Source organism: Haliotis rubra, unplaced genomic scaffold (assembly GCF_003918875.1).
Source record: "Haliotis rubra isolate DU_JTF1 unplaced genomic scaffold, ASM391887v1 Scf172, whole genome shotgun sequence".
Lineage (NCBI taxonomy): Eukaryota > Metazoa > Mollusca > Gastropoda > Lepetellida > Haliotidae > Haliotis > Haliotis rubra.
This window is the reverse complement of record NW_025765692.1, coordinates 530,649-547,796: the sequence shown is the minus strand read 5'-3', so window position 1 is coordinate 547,796 and position 17,148 is coordinate 530,649. Positions and strand designations below refer to the sequence as shown.

Below are 17,148 nucleotides of genomic sequence, written 5' to 3'. Positions count from 1 at the left end.
GTTTCCGTGGTGCCGATGTTCTCTGTGGAAGTCCAAGATTACCAACAGATGCACTTTTCTTTGTTGGATGGATCCTCTGCATATGAGGCGGAGGCGGAGGCGGAGGAGTGGGATAACGGTAATCCCGATAATCCCCATAGTCTCGGTAATTCCGGGGATATTGATTTGTCCCGTACAAATAACTAGGATCATTATAGATGGTATTGGACCTCATGCTTCCCGGGGTACGTGGCAGGTTACTGCTGGACCAGTAGTTGGATCCATTTCGCGGGACACTGGAAAAAGATTGGAGGCGAGATGAATTATCCAGTGGTTCTCCAGAATCGAAAACAGATGATGGTGCGTAATGCTCTAATAATGGAGTTGTGGACTCTGTGTGCGAACCCTCTCGTTTTGGGCTACGGATGGCAGAGTAGATTTGTGTCAGTTCATCATTGTCTGTGAGTTCACTGTCAAAAGACATGTATGTGTGACCGTTCGGTGACGACGGGCGGCAGATGTTTGAGAGTGATGTATGGAGGAGGTTGCTGTCATCATGTTCGGACAGCTTGTCTTTTGTAGTGTTGGAATCATGGTTGCTGTTGGTCAGAGATTCATCGTCAAGGTGGTCAAGTGACTTCATTGACAGGTCTCCATTTGTAATGAAGTGATCCTTTATTTCTTTTGCAATTTCTTGTTTCTTAATTGCCTTTTGGCGCCTGTGTCTACTCGTCAAACACACTATAAGAATGATGGTGACTGTCAGCAAAATGAGACTACAGACAACGCTCACAGATATAACCACATTTTTCATATCTATACCTGCCCCAAGAGGCTCCGGCTTGGGTGATGTAAACATGGACTCAAAGTCAATACCTTCCATGCTGATGATGAACTCGATGGAATTCCTACCCCTACTGTTCTCCACCTCACATGTGTAATATGCAATGTCCTCCTTCTGGAAGTCTATCACTTTCAACACACTCGTCTTCTCAAAACCACCATTTTCATATATTTCATATTTATCCGTTTCTTGTCGGATCACTGCTTCGTTCTTGAGCCACCTGGGCTTTATCTCTGGCATGGAAAAGAATTTGCACATGAGTTCTGCGGAGCTGCCAGGCTGCAGCTCAAGTCTGTCGGAACTTGAGTACATCTCAGGCGGACAAGCAAAGTTGTTTATGGAAACCTGTGAAAATGGCATTCCTTGGTAAGGTGCTGGTCCGTCGCACTCTGGTTTGAGCTGGGGGGAACTCCCATCGGACTCCAGTGTTGTTCTGGAACCAGAGCTTAAGCCAGTGTAGTTTACAGTCACAGAACCAGGCGTTGTAGTAGAGCCTGAGGGTAAGCAGGTTGCTGGAGCAGTGTCTCAGGACTCCCTCAGGGAGGTCCTGCAGGGCATTGTTCTGGAGCTCCAGAATCTGGAGGTACTGCAGACCCTCAAAAGCATCTCTTTTGATGGTGCGAATGTGATTTCCATCCAGATGCAATATCTTAAGGAATTTTAATCCAATGAAGTCTCTGTTTTCAATGACAGTTAGTCTATTCCCTTTCAGAGAAAGAAGGGAGAGTTCAGACAACTGCAGTGCTTCTACTGGAACTCTGGTAAACTGATTGCTCGACAGATCCAGATTCTTAAGTTTGGTTAACATGGAGAAGGTCTCATTTTCAAGTTCACTGATTTGATTGTTCCTCAAGTATAACTTTTCAAGTGATGTATATTTCTGAAAATTTCCACCACTGAGCCGTGTGAGGTTATTGTTGCTGAGATCAAGAACTTTGATCATACTGTGGAGGCCCCAGGGTACATACTGTAGGTTGCTGCCACTGCAGTTGACTTCGGAGCCAGTTACCAGGTGGGTGGTTACACATTTTGCCTGGACCATCATGACAGTTGGGACAGTTAGGATGACACACACTGTCACCACCACTGCAGCAAAAGACATCATGGTGAATTAGTGTAGATGATGTTGCAGAGATGCTGAGGAAGTTGTTGTGTCAGGAAGAAGGATGTGTGCAGGTCTTCAGCAGCGACTGGCAGGGACAGGGTTCGCCTTGGCCACCCATTCCTGGAAACAGAAACAGAAAATTAATCCAATAGTTGAGTGAGCAACATAGAAACGACTCTAATAGGTAACTTGGGAAAATGAAACTAGCAATAGTGACACCTTCTTAGCCTGGAAACTGTCATAAACAGGCTGTCACATGCCTCAAGATTAATAATGAAGACTACTTCACAAGAATACTACCATCTAGATTGAGAGGATTGCGACGAGTCCTTGGGACGAGTCCAAGTTCTACTCAGCAATCATGCTGTCCAGGACAGATGGACCAGCAACAGGGGATCTGTAGTGACCGGAACATCAGCCGGTTACTGCAACAAGGGACCCACTGTGACCCAAATATGACAATAAACTCAATAAATACGATGATGCCTGAAATCCATCAGCCATAATGCTGAATAATCCTGACACAACAGCCTGTTGTTAATGTGGTCACTCAGGGTCCTCACCAGAGAGCAGTGTGTTGTGCCCATTCTGGTGACCCTGTGTTGCTGACTGCAGCCTAAAACTGTACTCACGCACTTGACCACCACTGGTCTGAGTAGCAAGTATGGGCAGGGCAACAATACGAGTACAGGCAGACATATACAGCTCTTCCCACCAGAACACATCCACATTGACACTCTAATATGTTGTTAATGAACCATCCAACCAGTCTTGGGGAAGTCTCACAAGGTGACAGCAGCTTCCTTGTTTCCATAGCAACACGATCCAACATTACTAATGGTGTCAAAAACAAGTGTTGACAATTTCACCTTCCAAAGTCTTTCAGGTTTTGATCCAACATACACATTTCCTAGCCATAATGAATTCTATAATGAAGAGTTATTAAAGTTTATGGAGCATGAGAGTAATTACAAGGCTGTTTGAAAACTCTGAGATGCTGCACTTGCAGGAGAAGCTGATGCAGTTCGATGAAGAGGAGGCAGGGGTATAAGGCAGTAATAAATCTTACTGGAATTAGTTAGATGTGCATCAGATCAGCTGTATGTGGTTTAATCGAGTGTGTCAGAACAAGCACTAATTGAGGAAGAACTCGACATATGCTACATGTCCTACTCCAGATAGGGTTCTGCATCAGTGATCATAGAACGAACATTCAAGCTAAAATGGAAGTCAGTGTATCTCAATAGTTCATTCTAATGGATTTGTCGAAGGTTGATCAATATGACATTAGAGGTTAAATGGTAGAGGGCTTTATATTTTGTGCGGAAAGATTCTCCGTAATTACAGGAGATGGTTGCTAATGGGAAGGAAGGGATGTTCAAGGGGTTTTATTGTTCCAATATCATCCGACAAAAAGTCAAAGGAAGTGATAATCAATGCTTACTGAACTAGCTTCAACTGACTTGTTAATCTGGTATGAAATCAATGATCAAGATTACCGAGGTGATGGCAGCGGATGACTACTGGATGGAGATGGAATCAGGCGAATAACACCGTAGGCTGTATGCAGAAATTCACTGAACCCAGCATATTCTGATATCTTTGCATTGAAAAAAATATGAATAGGATGAAGGAAAATATTCATATATTCCCCAGTAGACAAATAGTGAAAGATTTTTATCAACCAGGGCAGAATACATCAAGTGTGGACAGATTAGGTTGTGGTATGTTGAATAGGGATATGAATGACAACAGATGTGGTATAACTGTCATATTGCCCACCCTCCCTCAGCTGCAACTGCAACTACAACTACAACTGCAACTACTACAACTACAACTCATAATAGGTGTTAAAGTCTTTTGCAATTCAGAAGTAAATCTGAGACTGTGTCACATGAAGTTTGTAATACTCCAGCGTTCCTACTCCTGAAGCCTGGTTGACCAGCGGTCAGCTAATCCTTTGTATTAAGGTATTATCAAGCTTATGGTTAGTCTTTTACAGTGAAACATCAACTTGTGAGAATAATGGATAATTACTTTGGCAGGATTATGAGTGGCTGGCATGTTCTTGCCCGGCATGGACTGAGAGGTATGTGAGCCAACACGTGCAGGACTTTGTGCTACCTGGGAATAGCTACCACGTCAATGGGAACAACCGTCACACAATCTATTGTCATGAAAATCTGGTAACATTGTTTCCATGTTAATGGCTTGTGTTTACGGGGCTGTGAATCCTGGTTCACAAATCAGTGAAATGACTGATCAATAGTTTTGATCTGGGATTTTAATTAAGCTAATGAAATATTGATGTTCAGTTGATGTACGGGTTCCTAATGAGAGTGAAGTGTATTAAAGGACACACAGAGTTCACAATACATGCATAATACAGTAGTTTTTTTCATATCAAAAGATCAGAGAAATTCAAATGAATTAACTTTGAAATTGAAATTACCAAGTCTTAAAAGGTTTGGTGAGCTTTGCTTACCCAGAGAGTCCAAGGGTAGACTGTTATTTAGGAGAAAAGGAGATCATTCTAATGGAGTTGAGTAGCCCTTGGAAGACCTGAATATGACATTTTGACATTGTAAACTGCCAATCCCAGCTGCGGTACACACCAGCCTTATTCATATGACTCAGTGATAATGCTGTCTAAACGACCTGTGTGCATGACTGAGACTTCCTACACTGGGTGTCTTTGTGTTCCTGTTGGCTGGAGATGTTTTCCTTATGGCACTGTCACAGTGATATATATCCTATATTACACCAAGTGTTGAATAATATACAGTCTCTATCTCAGTTGTATACTGCAATCTTCCAACAAGACCTGTAGAAGCTTGGCTACAGTTTGAAACTGCGTGCTTAATAGTGCGCACTATATTCCCCGGGGAATTGGGTTGTAAGTGGTATTGCCACCTGTTGATATGGGACATGTGACGTCATATACCATCTTATCTGGTGGGAAGATAACATGCCGATCAGGTTAACTCAACATCTTATATTTCCATATAGAAGGCATGTGTTACAACATGGCACAAAGATAGGGCACGCTATAAAATCATTAACATGTGTTCCTGTAGGAGCTGTAAGGAAAGTAGGTAACACTCAGAATAACATCATTAGATTAACATTGTCGACAAATATCGAAGCTCAGGCTAATTTAAGTTGTAGGTGTTACTGTAGCAGCTGTTGACTGCGTTGCTGATGCTGCAAGTACTGAATCATCACAGGGATGCAAATGATGCAGCAGCACATGATCAGCTGTGTGAGCAATAATCCGTGGAGAGGTCATAACAATACCTAACAACCTCGTGAATCTCAACTGGAATACGTAATGACGTTCCGCCACGCAATTGAGTCACAAGTGAAATACTGATCAGAATACATTAGACAGGGGTAGAAGTTGCTTGAGAAGATAACAGTGAATTAGATTTGTCTGTAGAATACTCTAGGACAAGAAGGTCTCAATTACAAATATATCACTTCCTGGAAGACATGATGAGACCTTACCATCTATTTCAGTGACAGCCCAACAAAACGAGGTATGACAACATAGATCACCGCTGGTGGCTTACTACGACACTGTCGAGTTCAAGGTGACCTCATGAACGAGGTGTTATATAACATGTGACAGATAGCATCTAGACGTTGAGCAGCAGGTAATTGCTATGGCTATCAGATCAGTTGGACTTAGACTGCTGTGCAGTCACACAATGATGATAAGCCTCGGGTCATGTGATATGAATCTGTGGACGTTGCATAATGACACAACACACAGTTTCACCATTATGAGATGTATCGCCATGTTGCTGAAAAACACACTTGAATCTGAATGAGTGTGTTCAGTTTTACACCACCTTTAGCAATATTCCAGCAATATCATGACGGCGAACACCAGAAATTGGCTTCACGCATTGTACCCATCTGGGGAATTGAACCCGCGTTTTCGGCGTGACGAGTGAATGCTTTAACCACTTGGCTACCCCACCGCCCCATGAATCTGAGTAAACATGACCATGTGATCTGAACGAACAGTATTATTGTTCAGATGTAAACCAAATATGACTTCTATCTTCACGGCCAGTCAGTAGCTCAGTGGTTACAGTCATACTCATCATCTGGGTTTGATTCTGCCATATGGAAACAATGTGTGAACACTGACCTTAGTGTCCCTTGAGTGGAATATTTGTGAAAGCAACTAACTCACCCACTATTACCTGACCAACAAACCTAGATAACAACAGATACAACACCACAACACCTGAGGGAGTTTGAGGAAAAGTACCTGGGCATATGCTGACCTGTCATTAGGACTCCCTCAAGTGAAGCCTACTGGTCCTGTCATCCATGACATATAACTGCTGATTTGCTTTAACTTTCATAAAAGTGTTCTCACTCACTCACTCACTCAGTCTCATCTCAGTCTTGAGTTAAACATCACCAACAAAATATATCTGTAATGTGAGTACACAATGCCATTTAGAAAGTGGTCAAATATAACATATGTTACATATCTCTAATGACCAACAAATTATTTCAACCCAAGCCACATACAGGGAGATATGTTAAATCAGGTAAGGAAGTCCAACTTCCTGATGGTGTGTAACTACCAGCAATTAAAGTTAGCTTCTTCTAGAATCAGAGTCTCTCAGCTTGGTGTTACCTCTGTCAGATGGAGCCAAGTAGCCACTATATCAACTGGCCAAGAAAGGTTGCCAAGAAAACAAACATTTAACTTAAAAACATCTATTGAAATCAAAGCGGCACAAATGTTTACGCCATGAAATAATCCCGAAAGGCAATAGCGTCAGTTTATAGAATCTTTGTGTGTGCTTACCCAGTAATGTGATAGTGTGATCGGCTGAGGGGACCTGCCACCATAGCAAGCGAACAGACAGGTACACCTGAGGTCGTTACAGGTGTATTTGAACGGGAGCCATCTCGGACAGGTGACCTGGTGCACGACTCAGTGTAACCTGTGCTCTGCAAACGCATGGGGTGTCTGATTACACAAACATGCATGGATGAGACGCTTCAGTGTGGACTGGCAAGGAGGGGAGGCAGACAAGTTCATCTGCCAATAACCAACTGGAGATCTGTGTTAGCCAACATCCTCAGGCACTGCTCAATATGGGCCATGCTTACAGCCATGTGACATTTCTCAATTAGTTTACTCGCCCGGATTAGCGTTCCTTTCGGGCTTCACACGATGTCTCAAACAAATAAGTTTTTAATGGAAGTCGGATGTTAAAGTCAAACCTGTTGCTGCCATTATTTGCACTTCAATCCCTCTCCGCAGTTGACCGCACATAAACCAATGTGTAATATTGGTAATTGAAGATAAAAGGAAGTGTGCGATATGCCATTATTCCGTGCTGAAAGGTGATGTATCTGCCTGTAACTGCCACTTGAACCAGGACACAGGGATGGTGGTCGTTATGGCGATACATTTAGATACCATTATCATTCTTTTTTGTCACATAAGGATCAGTGAGTGTCTGGATTGCCCATCCTATCTGCCAATACTGGTCCCAGTGACACCATCAACATACCGTGTGTGTAATCATCTCCGCTCAAGGGCTGGCAGATACTGATGGACTGCAGTAAGCTCCGTATTGACCCTAATGTCCATCAGGGAAATATGGCCTATAACGTCCGGACAGGGATGGGAGAATTTGAAACTGTATGTCTGAGCGATCAAGCTTTCTACCTCAAGTGTGGTATTATGTCCTGCTTGAACCTATCCTTACATTGTGTCTCACATGCATACTGTGCCTGGGGCAGGAGTTGACAGATCACGGAGTTATCGTGCATGTATCATAATTCTTACTGAGCTGGTTTGTCAATACAGCATTCAAACCATGGCATATAAAATATATAGCAGTGCAAGAGGTGATATACCCAGTAGTCTTTGTCACATGACAGGAAAGCATGTATTCAAATCAGACATACTGGTAGGTGTGGCCCTACCACAAATCATGGATTTTAAAAACACTGCAGTGCAGATTATATGGACATATTATATACACAATGTTTTTCTCACCTTGGGTTCAGATTGATTCTATCCTGGCTCCTCTACGTGAATAGTACTACTTTCTGTTCCATGTCAGATATTCACCACAGTTACACGTCAAGGACTGACAAAAGCTGTGGGATAAAACACTTATATCCTGTGAGGTATTATCTCCCTTGTTGACTAATGTTACACACTATGGCAGGTATATCACCTCACTGTGTCCTGTTTCCTTCACAGTGGGCCTTCTGTCCTTGACAGCACATGGCATGTTATTCCGACAGTGTGGTGTCCCAGAGCCTAGCCTCTAAGCAGGGAGTCTCTGTACTTGTGATACAGAGTTGGTGAGCAAACTACCACAATGTGTAGTTCAGTCTCTCACACTGTAGATTACAGGGAGCTAGTACAGTATGTAGAAAATATTGTACTCCTCCTAAGGGAGCTGTATCCAATATCCATGCTGTATTAAATCGTATTCCACTGGGCTCTGACCGAGGCGTTTAAAGTTGTGGTATACTGTATTGCTGTGTTCTACCCCTGTTACCATGTGCAGGATGGCAGAGTGTCCTACAGTTTGCCTTATTCCACCAGTTACCACAAGTCACAGGGAGCCTAGAAGACTTGTGGAGCCTGCTAGGGAGCTGTGTAGCTGACACCACATGCACTGTGTACACTACTGGGGTGATGCTTGCCTGTCAGTTGGGCCTGTGCACATCATGTGGCCTGAGGCAGTCAGCTCCCCTCAATGTTGTGGCATCTCCCCTGAGGAAACAGGAGGAGGGAGTAAGGGGGAGTGTCTGTCAAGGGGCTGGATGAAGAATGCACTTGTGAACAGGGTGATAGGTATCCAGTAAATGCTCAGTACTTATTGGCTGTGTTTGTTTGACCTGGCAGTGAAGTCGAGGTGAGAAAATTGTAATTATGAGAGGAACTCAAGAAATAGTTGTAAATGACAGTAGCGTGATGGATCACTTCAGCTGCATAGTCTTGTGCCTGCTTTGGCCAGTGCAGTGAGCAGAAGCTCTGCATGGATGCACCTCAGTGCACATGGCATCCTGATGAGAGGCATTCCTCCAACCCTACATGACACCATCCCTTGTTCATGGGTCTGTGTCAGGCTGCAATACAGCCTCCCTATCACTGGCTCTGTACACAGGGGGGAGTGTCTTTCTTAGAGGAAGTGTGACCAAAGAGTAACATTGCTAGTTACACCGAGGTGTTGAAGGGAAATATGTAAAGCCTGAGTCAGCCAGTCATACCAGTGCATATGTTCATGGATGAATAACTTGATGCTTCCCAGGGTTCCTGTGTATCTCCATGTTGACAGTGTTGAGTACAGAGGTCAGATTCAGTGGACTATAAGGCAGATACTGTCTTGATAAGTGTAAAGCAGGAGTTCCAGAAATAGACAAGATGTGATATGGAAGTACTCCCACAAAGAAATGTTACTAGGTTTCTAGAAGACATGGTATTATGGTTGATATAACCCCAGTATCGAGGTGACCTTTGGCTATCAGAGCAGTATCTCGGATCAAAAGATATGAGTGTTTATCAGCCCGCACCTTGGGGTATAACATACATATTGTACTCCTTTGTAGATCTATTGGATGCTTATAGAACATACTCATCCTAGAAGTCGGATGTACATACAATAACAATTAGTAGCCTGAAACCAAGTGTGTCCTCATCAGCATACTCTGACCGGGGAAAGTGGCTGGTTTAGTTATTTTGAAAGAAATCAATTAAAAAGTATTAAATACTAGTGATGAAGTAATGATTCTATGAAGGATATGCTCAGACCTCAGACAGTTTGCCTGTTTGTTTGATAAATGGGGACTTTTATTGCCGTGTGATCGCTGTTGATCTATATAGATATTTCCCCTGGGGGCAGGGCAACCCTGGGACATGTAGATTATTGTCTCGGTCTTCCCCTGCTGTGTAGATGACAGTCCCTACCCTCAGGCAAACTTGCCCAATTCCCCCAGTCTCCTTCCATCACCTTGGTATGTGTACCTTGTTTTTAGATGCTTGAATATTCTAACTTTGGGATCATATTCAAGGAAAGAAAGATAGCAAAATTCTTAGTTAATTTGATAAAAGACACAGAACATATATTCTCCATAATGATATTCAAGCATAAATGAATTTGTGGCTTATCAGAACACAGCTGATGTTTATATGCATTATATGTGAACAATGAAAGTCAAAACTTATACAAAACATAATATTCCAACTCAAAAACATGAATTCATAATTCTGTACAGAGCTCTTGTGTTTCTAAAGTTGTTGTGGAACATGACGCCTAGTTTTAAATTCCATTATTGAAGGATCTGACATGTGTTTGAGAATCAGGACATCCTTACTTTCGCTTCTGATGTATATATAGCCAGGCATTGGTGACAGATGGTCATGTGGTTTGGAATTGTTTTCTATTTTCTGAACCACATCATGAAGCCTCTGGTTCTGACTCATACCTATTGTAGAACTTGTGATATTTTCATCTGAATCAATCATTTTTCTGACCTCTCATCGATCACTACAACACATTTAAAAATGATTTTTCCGCAAAGTCATTCTATTAATGTCTCATCTGCTCCATATTCACCTTGACCTTGATACACTAACATTTCTTTCAGAAAGTTAATGTATTTTTTAAACTGATGAAACACTATTCCTTGAAGGATATCAGTGATAATATAAGAGATAATGGCCAGATAATCAACACATGTCATTCATCCAGTGGTAATTATCATGTAAAAGGCACAACCGTGAATGAAACTGGTCTTTTTAAGCATCAAAGTTTCATTTTCAGATAATGCCTTGTGATTCCTTCTGATAGTAATGACATTAAAAAGACATGATTTCAGATTGTAGCCCTATAACTCTATTCACAAGGGTGACTGGCTGAGTACTGAAGGCCACATTAGGTCCATTAGGGCCTGGGACAGGGAGGACGTGTAACGACCCTCGGGGAGGAGGTCCACACATTGGGGGAGTGGAAGGATGCTGATCTCAAGGAGGCTGAGATGATCATTGTCCCCAACCATATTCATTGTGGTTAAGATAGGCTTTGTACATTGAGATAACACATTGTCATTGAGCCTAGTAGAACCACCTAGTCTCTCAGATATGGAGAATGAATGACAAAATTAATTTGACTGAAGTTTAGAATGATCTGGCAGGTCCAGTTTGCCTCAGTTGTAGGGATCCTGAATTAAGCATTGTTCTAACTCCATCTGGATCATATGTGTAATAATAATTTGTTGTGTAATAAGGTAACTATATCAGGAACTAAGTGTTAGTCTATGCAACCTCCTTACATATCCGGGGCGGTGGGGTAGTCTAGTGGTTAAAGCGTTGGCTCGTCATGCCGAAGACCTGGGTTCAAATCCCCACATGGGTACAATGTGTGAAGCCCATTTCTGGTGTCCCCCGCCATGATGTTGCTCGAATATTGCTAAAAGCAGCGTAAAACCAAACTCAGTCAGTCAGTCAGTCAGTCAGTGAATGTTGCCAGCGAAAGTGTGGTGGTGTTGGACAGTGCATATCCCACAGTCTCGAAGTGTATCACTCAACAGAGCATATAAATGTAGATATTACATCAACAACTGCCGACCAGATCCTGCAGTCTGACATCTATCAGTATATGGACGCACCATGGACGCAATGTTGCAATTTTCAAATCATCAGCAGCTCCCTGTGACAGCCTGGCTGGCTGAGGCTTCTGGTCAACATGGATAATAGCCTGATTCATTTGCCTGTCAGGTTCCATATCCTGATTGCTACAGATGTGGGGATTCTGATGTGGGGATTCTTGCTCTTTCAGGATATTCACTCAGTGAGATAGAGATCCTCCAAATCTAGCTGATCAGAGATAGTGATTCATCTGGTCATCAATGGCCATGCATGCCATCTGTACAGAATGACAAGCCACAAAAGTCATTTAATTGTGGAAAGGCTTCTAGACACAGCAATGAGATTTGATGTCTCCAGTTATAGCTGATTACCGTGCAGCAAGTAATGCCTGGCTTGGGCAACACTGTCGTACTGAGAGGAAAGGTCCTGGTGTTAGATTCATCTGTCTACCTGGGGTTTGTCCATACAGCATACTACTGCTGTTATGTGAGTAAGGTCAAATGACAGATTTACTCAGCTACAGAATCAGTTATGTATATTTATCTGCTGTAGATAGATCTTGAGCATCATGTGCATTAATACTTAAATGGTGATTGGTTGGCCTCTTTCATATAGACAGATAATCCATCCCTGAAGACAACCCTCAACTGGGACCTGTTCCCTGATCCAGAAAGACTGACTGAGTTTGGTTGTACGCCGCTTTTAGCAATATTCCAGCAACATCTGGCGGGGGACACCAGAAATGGGCTTCACACATTGTACCCATGTGGGGATTCGAACCCGGGTCTTCGGCGTGACGAGCCAACGCTTTAACCACTAGGCTACTCCACCGCCCCTGATCCAGAATGAGCAGGATTATTGCATGTATTCATACCTCCGAGATCACTTTGTGGAACTTGGTCAAGGGGTACAGTGTCATCGTAACAGAATGGTTCACTATGTGAAAGGGTGATTGGGGGCTTAGTGAATGAAGCCAAAGGTCTGAGTTCTATGCCCCAAATGGTTATAAAGTGTGAAGATCACTTTTGGTGGCTCCTTCTATGTCACTTGAATAATGCTAGAAATGGCATAAAACCATACTCACTCAGCTGACTGTCTAGTCCAGGCCCCGTCACTGAACATATAGATGACTGTCTAGTCCAGGCCTCATCACTGAACATATAGCTGACTGTCTAGTCCAGGCCCCGTCACTGAACATATAGCTGACTGTCTGTGCTGACTGTGTGTGCTGACTGTTTGTGCTGACTGTTTGTTCCTGCCTTCTTACTCCCTAGCTGTCTGGGTATTACTGTATAACTGTGATATCCTTGGTCATGATGTGGAACTCATTCATGCACCGATGGTGTTAATTCATGGTGTACACATGGACTCACCCAAACTGTTGACTGCCTCTGATTTTTCATTGGTAGCATGCATATTTTACATTCTACATGACTGAACACTCATAAATCTTCATGTCAGTCTGAATATCAGTGAGCTCATTACAGAGGATCTGATCAGCAGCAATTAGCTGGACTACAGGGTAGAATCACCCTGATGATTCACTGACATGAAACCTGAGCCTAATTGCTCAAAGGTGGAGGACATTTAGGATGCATAAAACTAGATAATGAACATGTCAGCAACTGTGGCGGAAACCCTCGGCCAGGACAAGGCTTGCACCTCCCATGGCAGACAGGTTCCCAGTCAGTCTGTACCAACCCTGGTGCTGTATTATACAGGCAGAGATGGAGGCCATGTCTATCTGATTGATTCTGGAAGTCGCCAAGGGGGTATCACAAGCTGGAATTAAGTCCGGAGGGTAGTTTATGATCGAAGATAGGAATTAAAGCTGTATTTAGTGTAGATGTGTATTCAGTTGGTGTATTTTTCAAACGGAGAGTCCCAAAGGGAAGGGCAGCATAGGGAGGGTTTCACTTGCAACAACTGGACACTTGGCGGAAGACAGTTGACTGTTTTGAGAAGATCTACAAATTCGAGAACTCAGGGACAGGATTGAACAAATGGACTTGAACAGACAGACTTCAGCAGACGGTCTTGAGCAGACAGACTTGAGCAGATTGAGTGAACTGAGCAGACAAGATAGTTTATGATGAGAAGGATGGCAGCAGAGGTGGAATGTATGTGGCAGACCTGATTGTCTGGAGTAGTATACAGCAGGCCGTCTGTTCACCCATCATGCCGACTGTTGTGTTTATGAGTGAAACTGAAATGCTCTTCCTGGTGGACATTTGGAAGCTTATTGAGATTGACTGTCTCTGGCAACTTCTGAAGTCAATCAGTTGCCTGCCACAAGGATAAATAAATGTCCGGACTTCAAACAGGAGTTTCACCTGGTGGACCACTAACTATTTATAGAGCTGTGTCTGTGAGTGGAAGAGATTGTATCTTGATCAAGAAGTACTCAAGACAGAATGGTGTCTACATCTGACACTTCTGAGCTATTCAGCTGAGCGCAAGACAAAATGATGCCATTGAATACAGGGTGAATACAGTAGTCTGGCAACTTTATGTGTGATGACACACAGCCCTAGCCTGGTGGTGGAAGTTATTCTCACCCATCAATTGTTCACCCCATGGTTGTACATACAAAGTTGTATACACAATATTGTCGGGGAAGAACGTCTGCTCCACACTCCTTTGTGGGATTTGATTGCTAATCACTGACCCATGCAGCCATAGTCTCCTACCAAATGTACAGCCAGTGTGACAAATGAGTGTCCCTCGTCATGTGAGCCCAACATGGCTGCAAAACAAGCAGATCTGCTTACAGATGGGCATTTTCAGTAGAACATAAGACATTTAGACGAGTGCTGATATCCTTCAGTCCCCAACTCACTAATTCCAATGCAGGTCTACAACTAGCCTTGCTCCAAGGTTGTACTACTTGAGAAGTCCATGGATGTACAATCATCCTATCCTTAAAAAGTCAGTTCTTCAAAAGCAAACAGTACATCTGAGGTCATCAATATTTATAAGGGCAACTTCATCTGATTATTTATGTGATCAAGCAATCATGATAATATAATCATTTCTTTCTAAACTTCTGCAAGTCTAGTCTGCAACCTACAACGTCTCATGTTAAGGGCTACAGCTCCTTCCTGGCCTCTACCCAAGCAGCACTATAGGTGACCTGTCTCACCCTATATCTCACAAACCTAATGACTGAGGCAGTAGTTCCCCATGTCCGTAACACATGCCTGTATTCCTGATCCTATTCCTGTTCCATGGAGATGACCTGTCTGCTACCTAACACTTGCCATCATTACAGAGTCTCACCTCCTGTCTTGGGCTGAGCTATGTATATGTATATGCTAAATTGATTACAGACCTTCTAACCAATTAGAGGAGGTCTGTAACATCTTCAGACAGAATCATTGTCTCACTAGTGGGTTGATAAAGGGAGATAATCATGTTCTCAAAATGTCCATACCAGGTGATAATTCTAAGACGCTGGTAAGAGATGATATTATCTTGGTCACCTATGTCACAATCACTGGACAATTACTATGAGTACAGAACCATTAGAAAATATCGACCAGCTAAAAACTAATTTAACATTCTGGAAGTAAAGTAATGTTAAAATTCTGCTGAGACTACCTCAGTCTATATAACTTTGCTCTAAGTTTGTACACAAATAACACATTGATCGATCTGAACCTAAATCCACACAGTCTTGAAATGAATTTTAGATCACAGTTTTACAGCAGATTACAGCCCAGAAACACAGCAGGCCTCTTCTGGTGCATGTGGACGCAGCTCATCAAATATTCACAAATAGTCTCGCATGCAATGTTTGTCTCAGAAGGCCGGAGAGTTCCTCCAGCATAGTTGACAGAGGCCCAGGAACCTGCCATGTGTGAAATAGCCATAGCGGTGATTCCGCCCACATAAATCTGGGGAATGTCCATCCTCCTCCCAATGTGTGGACAGTACAGATGGTCAAACACATCATCATTTAGGGCTGACACTCACTCACTCACTGCTGTGTTTCCAGCTATCGTACTTGGTCCCCATTTTATTGTTAGCAATCCCATTTCTTAGGTTGAGGATATCAAGAACTGTTTCGAGTTCTGGTTTCAGTAATGATCATTATAACACACATGGAAATCTTTCTTCCTGTGACTTTGCTTTAGACAAAGTGGGAAAACATGGTTAGCGAGAATCTTATGTTGTGTTCTAGTCAGTGCCTTCAGAGGATGGTAGGCAACATGAATGGGTTCTAGAAAACGATATATTGATCAGGGATAAGTGGTGACTTTATCACAGTAATCTGTGAAGAATAGTGAATAGTGCTCATAGCCTTTACTCTGGAAACATCTTCAGCAAGACAATCACTAATGATGAAATCCGAGCTACCTGTTGGCCATCTTTACTGGGACAGCTGTGTGCAGATGTTACAGAATATGACCTCCCCTCCCTCCTCTCCCCCCCAAAAAAAACCCCAACAACAAAAACCCTATCTCCGTCCCTCACACACAACACACACTCACTAGACACACACAAAACAGATACTCACACACCACAGTAAGCTTGCATACACAACTCCTGTATGTCGTGGTGTCACCTGCGTGGGTGGTGTCTGTGGCACAGTTGCCATAGATACCTAATGCAATATTTATACAGTTGTGAATTAATGGCGTGTAATAAAAACTGAACAGTTTTTAAAGGGATTTTTATACAGGTATCAAGAAGTGAGAACATGAACTAAATAGCATCAACTGGACTGTTCCTGTAATCAGAGAACACTGATTAGTGGAAATAAAGATGAAATCGTGACATGAAGCGTACAGTAATCAACAGTAATGTCCACCCACTGTCTCCAGGTGGTTGTGTCAGCCGATGCTGCCGATAGTGATCCTGTATTCCACGTATTCCACATCCAGATATTGATGTGTGCAGTTATAGACACAGTACCTAGCATTGCCTTACATTGTGCTAGCACTGTTTGTGACATCAGTTACCAAGACTAATTGATTTCCTCATGGAATCAGGATCGGCAGCTGGGCGGTCAAGTCATGTGGGTGTGTCTATGGTTGGGGCTCAGACAAATTAGGGGTGTGCGGGGATGTGCCCATAGTGCTCGGCTGGTGTGAGTGATCATGAGTCCTTGATGCTCTCAACCACTTGTGATGAAATGGGATAGCCAAATGGTTAAAGTGTTCGCTTGTACCAGTGATCAGCAAGGTTTGTTTCCAGACATGCAGTCAGTGGGCAAATGGCTGGAATATTTAAAACCATTTGTGTGGAATACTCACTAGTCATGGGTTAAGTTGTATTTTATAAAGATAACTAAGTTTATAACTATCCACATATTTGTTGAGAGCACAACCAGTGCTGCCCTTCATCCCCGCTGTAATGAGCAAACTTCAAACTAATACATTCACACTCTGTGCCACTCATGTATTGTCATACCCTGAAAAGTGCACTCCAGCACTACATCGCCGTGGTGACAGGGAGTAAGCCAGTCATTGGTCAATACTAGAAACATGTTTATGGCTTTTCAAGAACCAGACCATGTTTGAATCACAAATAGATATACACCACTGATATGATCAATTTGCTCAGTAAACA

At 42.9% G+C, this 17,148-nt stretch overlaps 2 protein-coding genes across 8 annotated transcripts in view; one reads left to right on the top strand and one right to left on the bottom strand.

The window, feature by feature from the left end:
- The window catches only part of LOC124272719 (protein YIPF5-like), a 153,307-nt gene that overhangs the window by 17,721 nt on the left and 118,438 nt on the right, over window positions 1–17,148 (top strand). The gene's annotated exons all lie outside the window — the stretch shown is intronic.
- The window catches only part of LOC124272718 (slit homolog 1 protein-like), a 41,264-nt gene continuing 25,122 nt past the window's right edge, over window positions 1,007–17,148 (bottom strand). For 3 of the 7 annotated variants that reach the window (XM_046707914.1, XM_046707908.1, XM_046707909.1), the window contains exon 2: window positions 1,007–2,048. In XM_046707914.1, coding sequence (XP_046563870.1) covers window positions 1,137–1,928 — 792 coding nt within the window. In that variant the 5' untranslated portion in view covers window positions 1,929–2,048 and the 3' untranslated portion in view covers window positions 1,007–1,136. Of the gene's footprint in view, window positions 2,049–3,372; window positions 3,397–4,413; window positions 4,783–5,435; window positions 5,527–7,968; window positions 8,621–17,148 lie in introns of those variants that run through there. The other 4 variants (XM_046707910.1, XM_046707912.1, XM_046707911.1 and 1 more) reach the window with 4 other exon arrangements.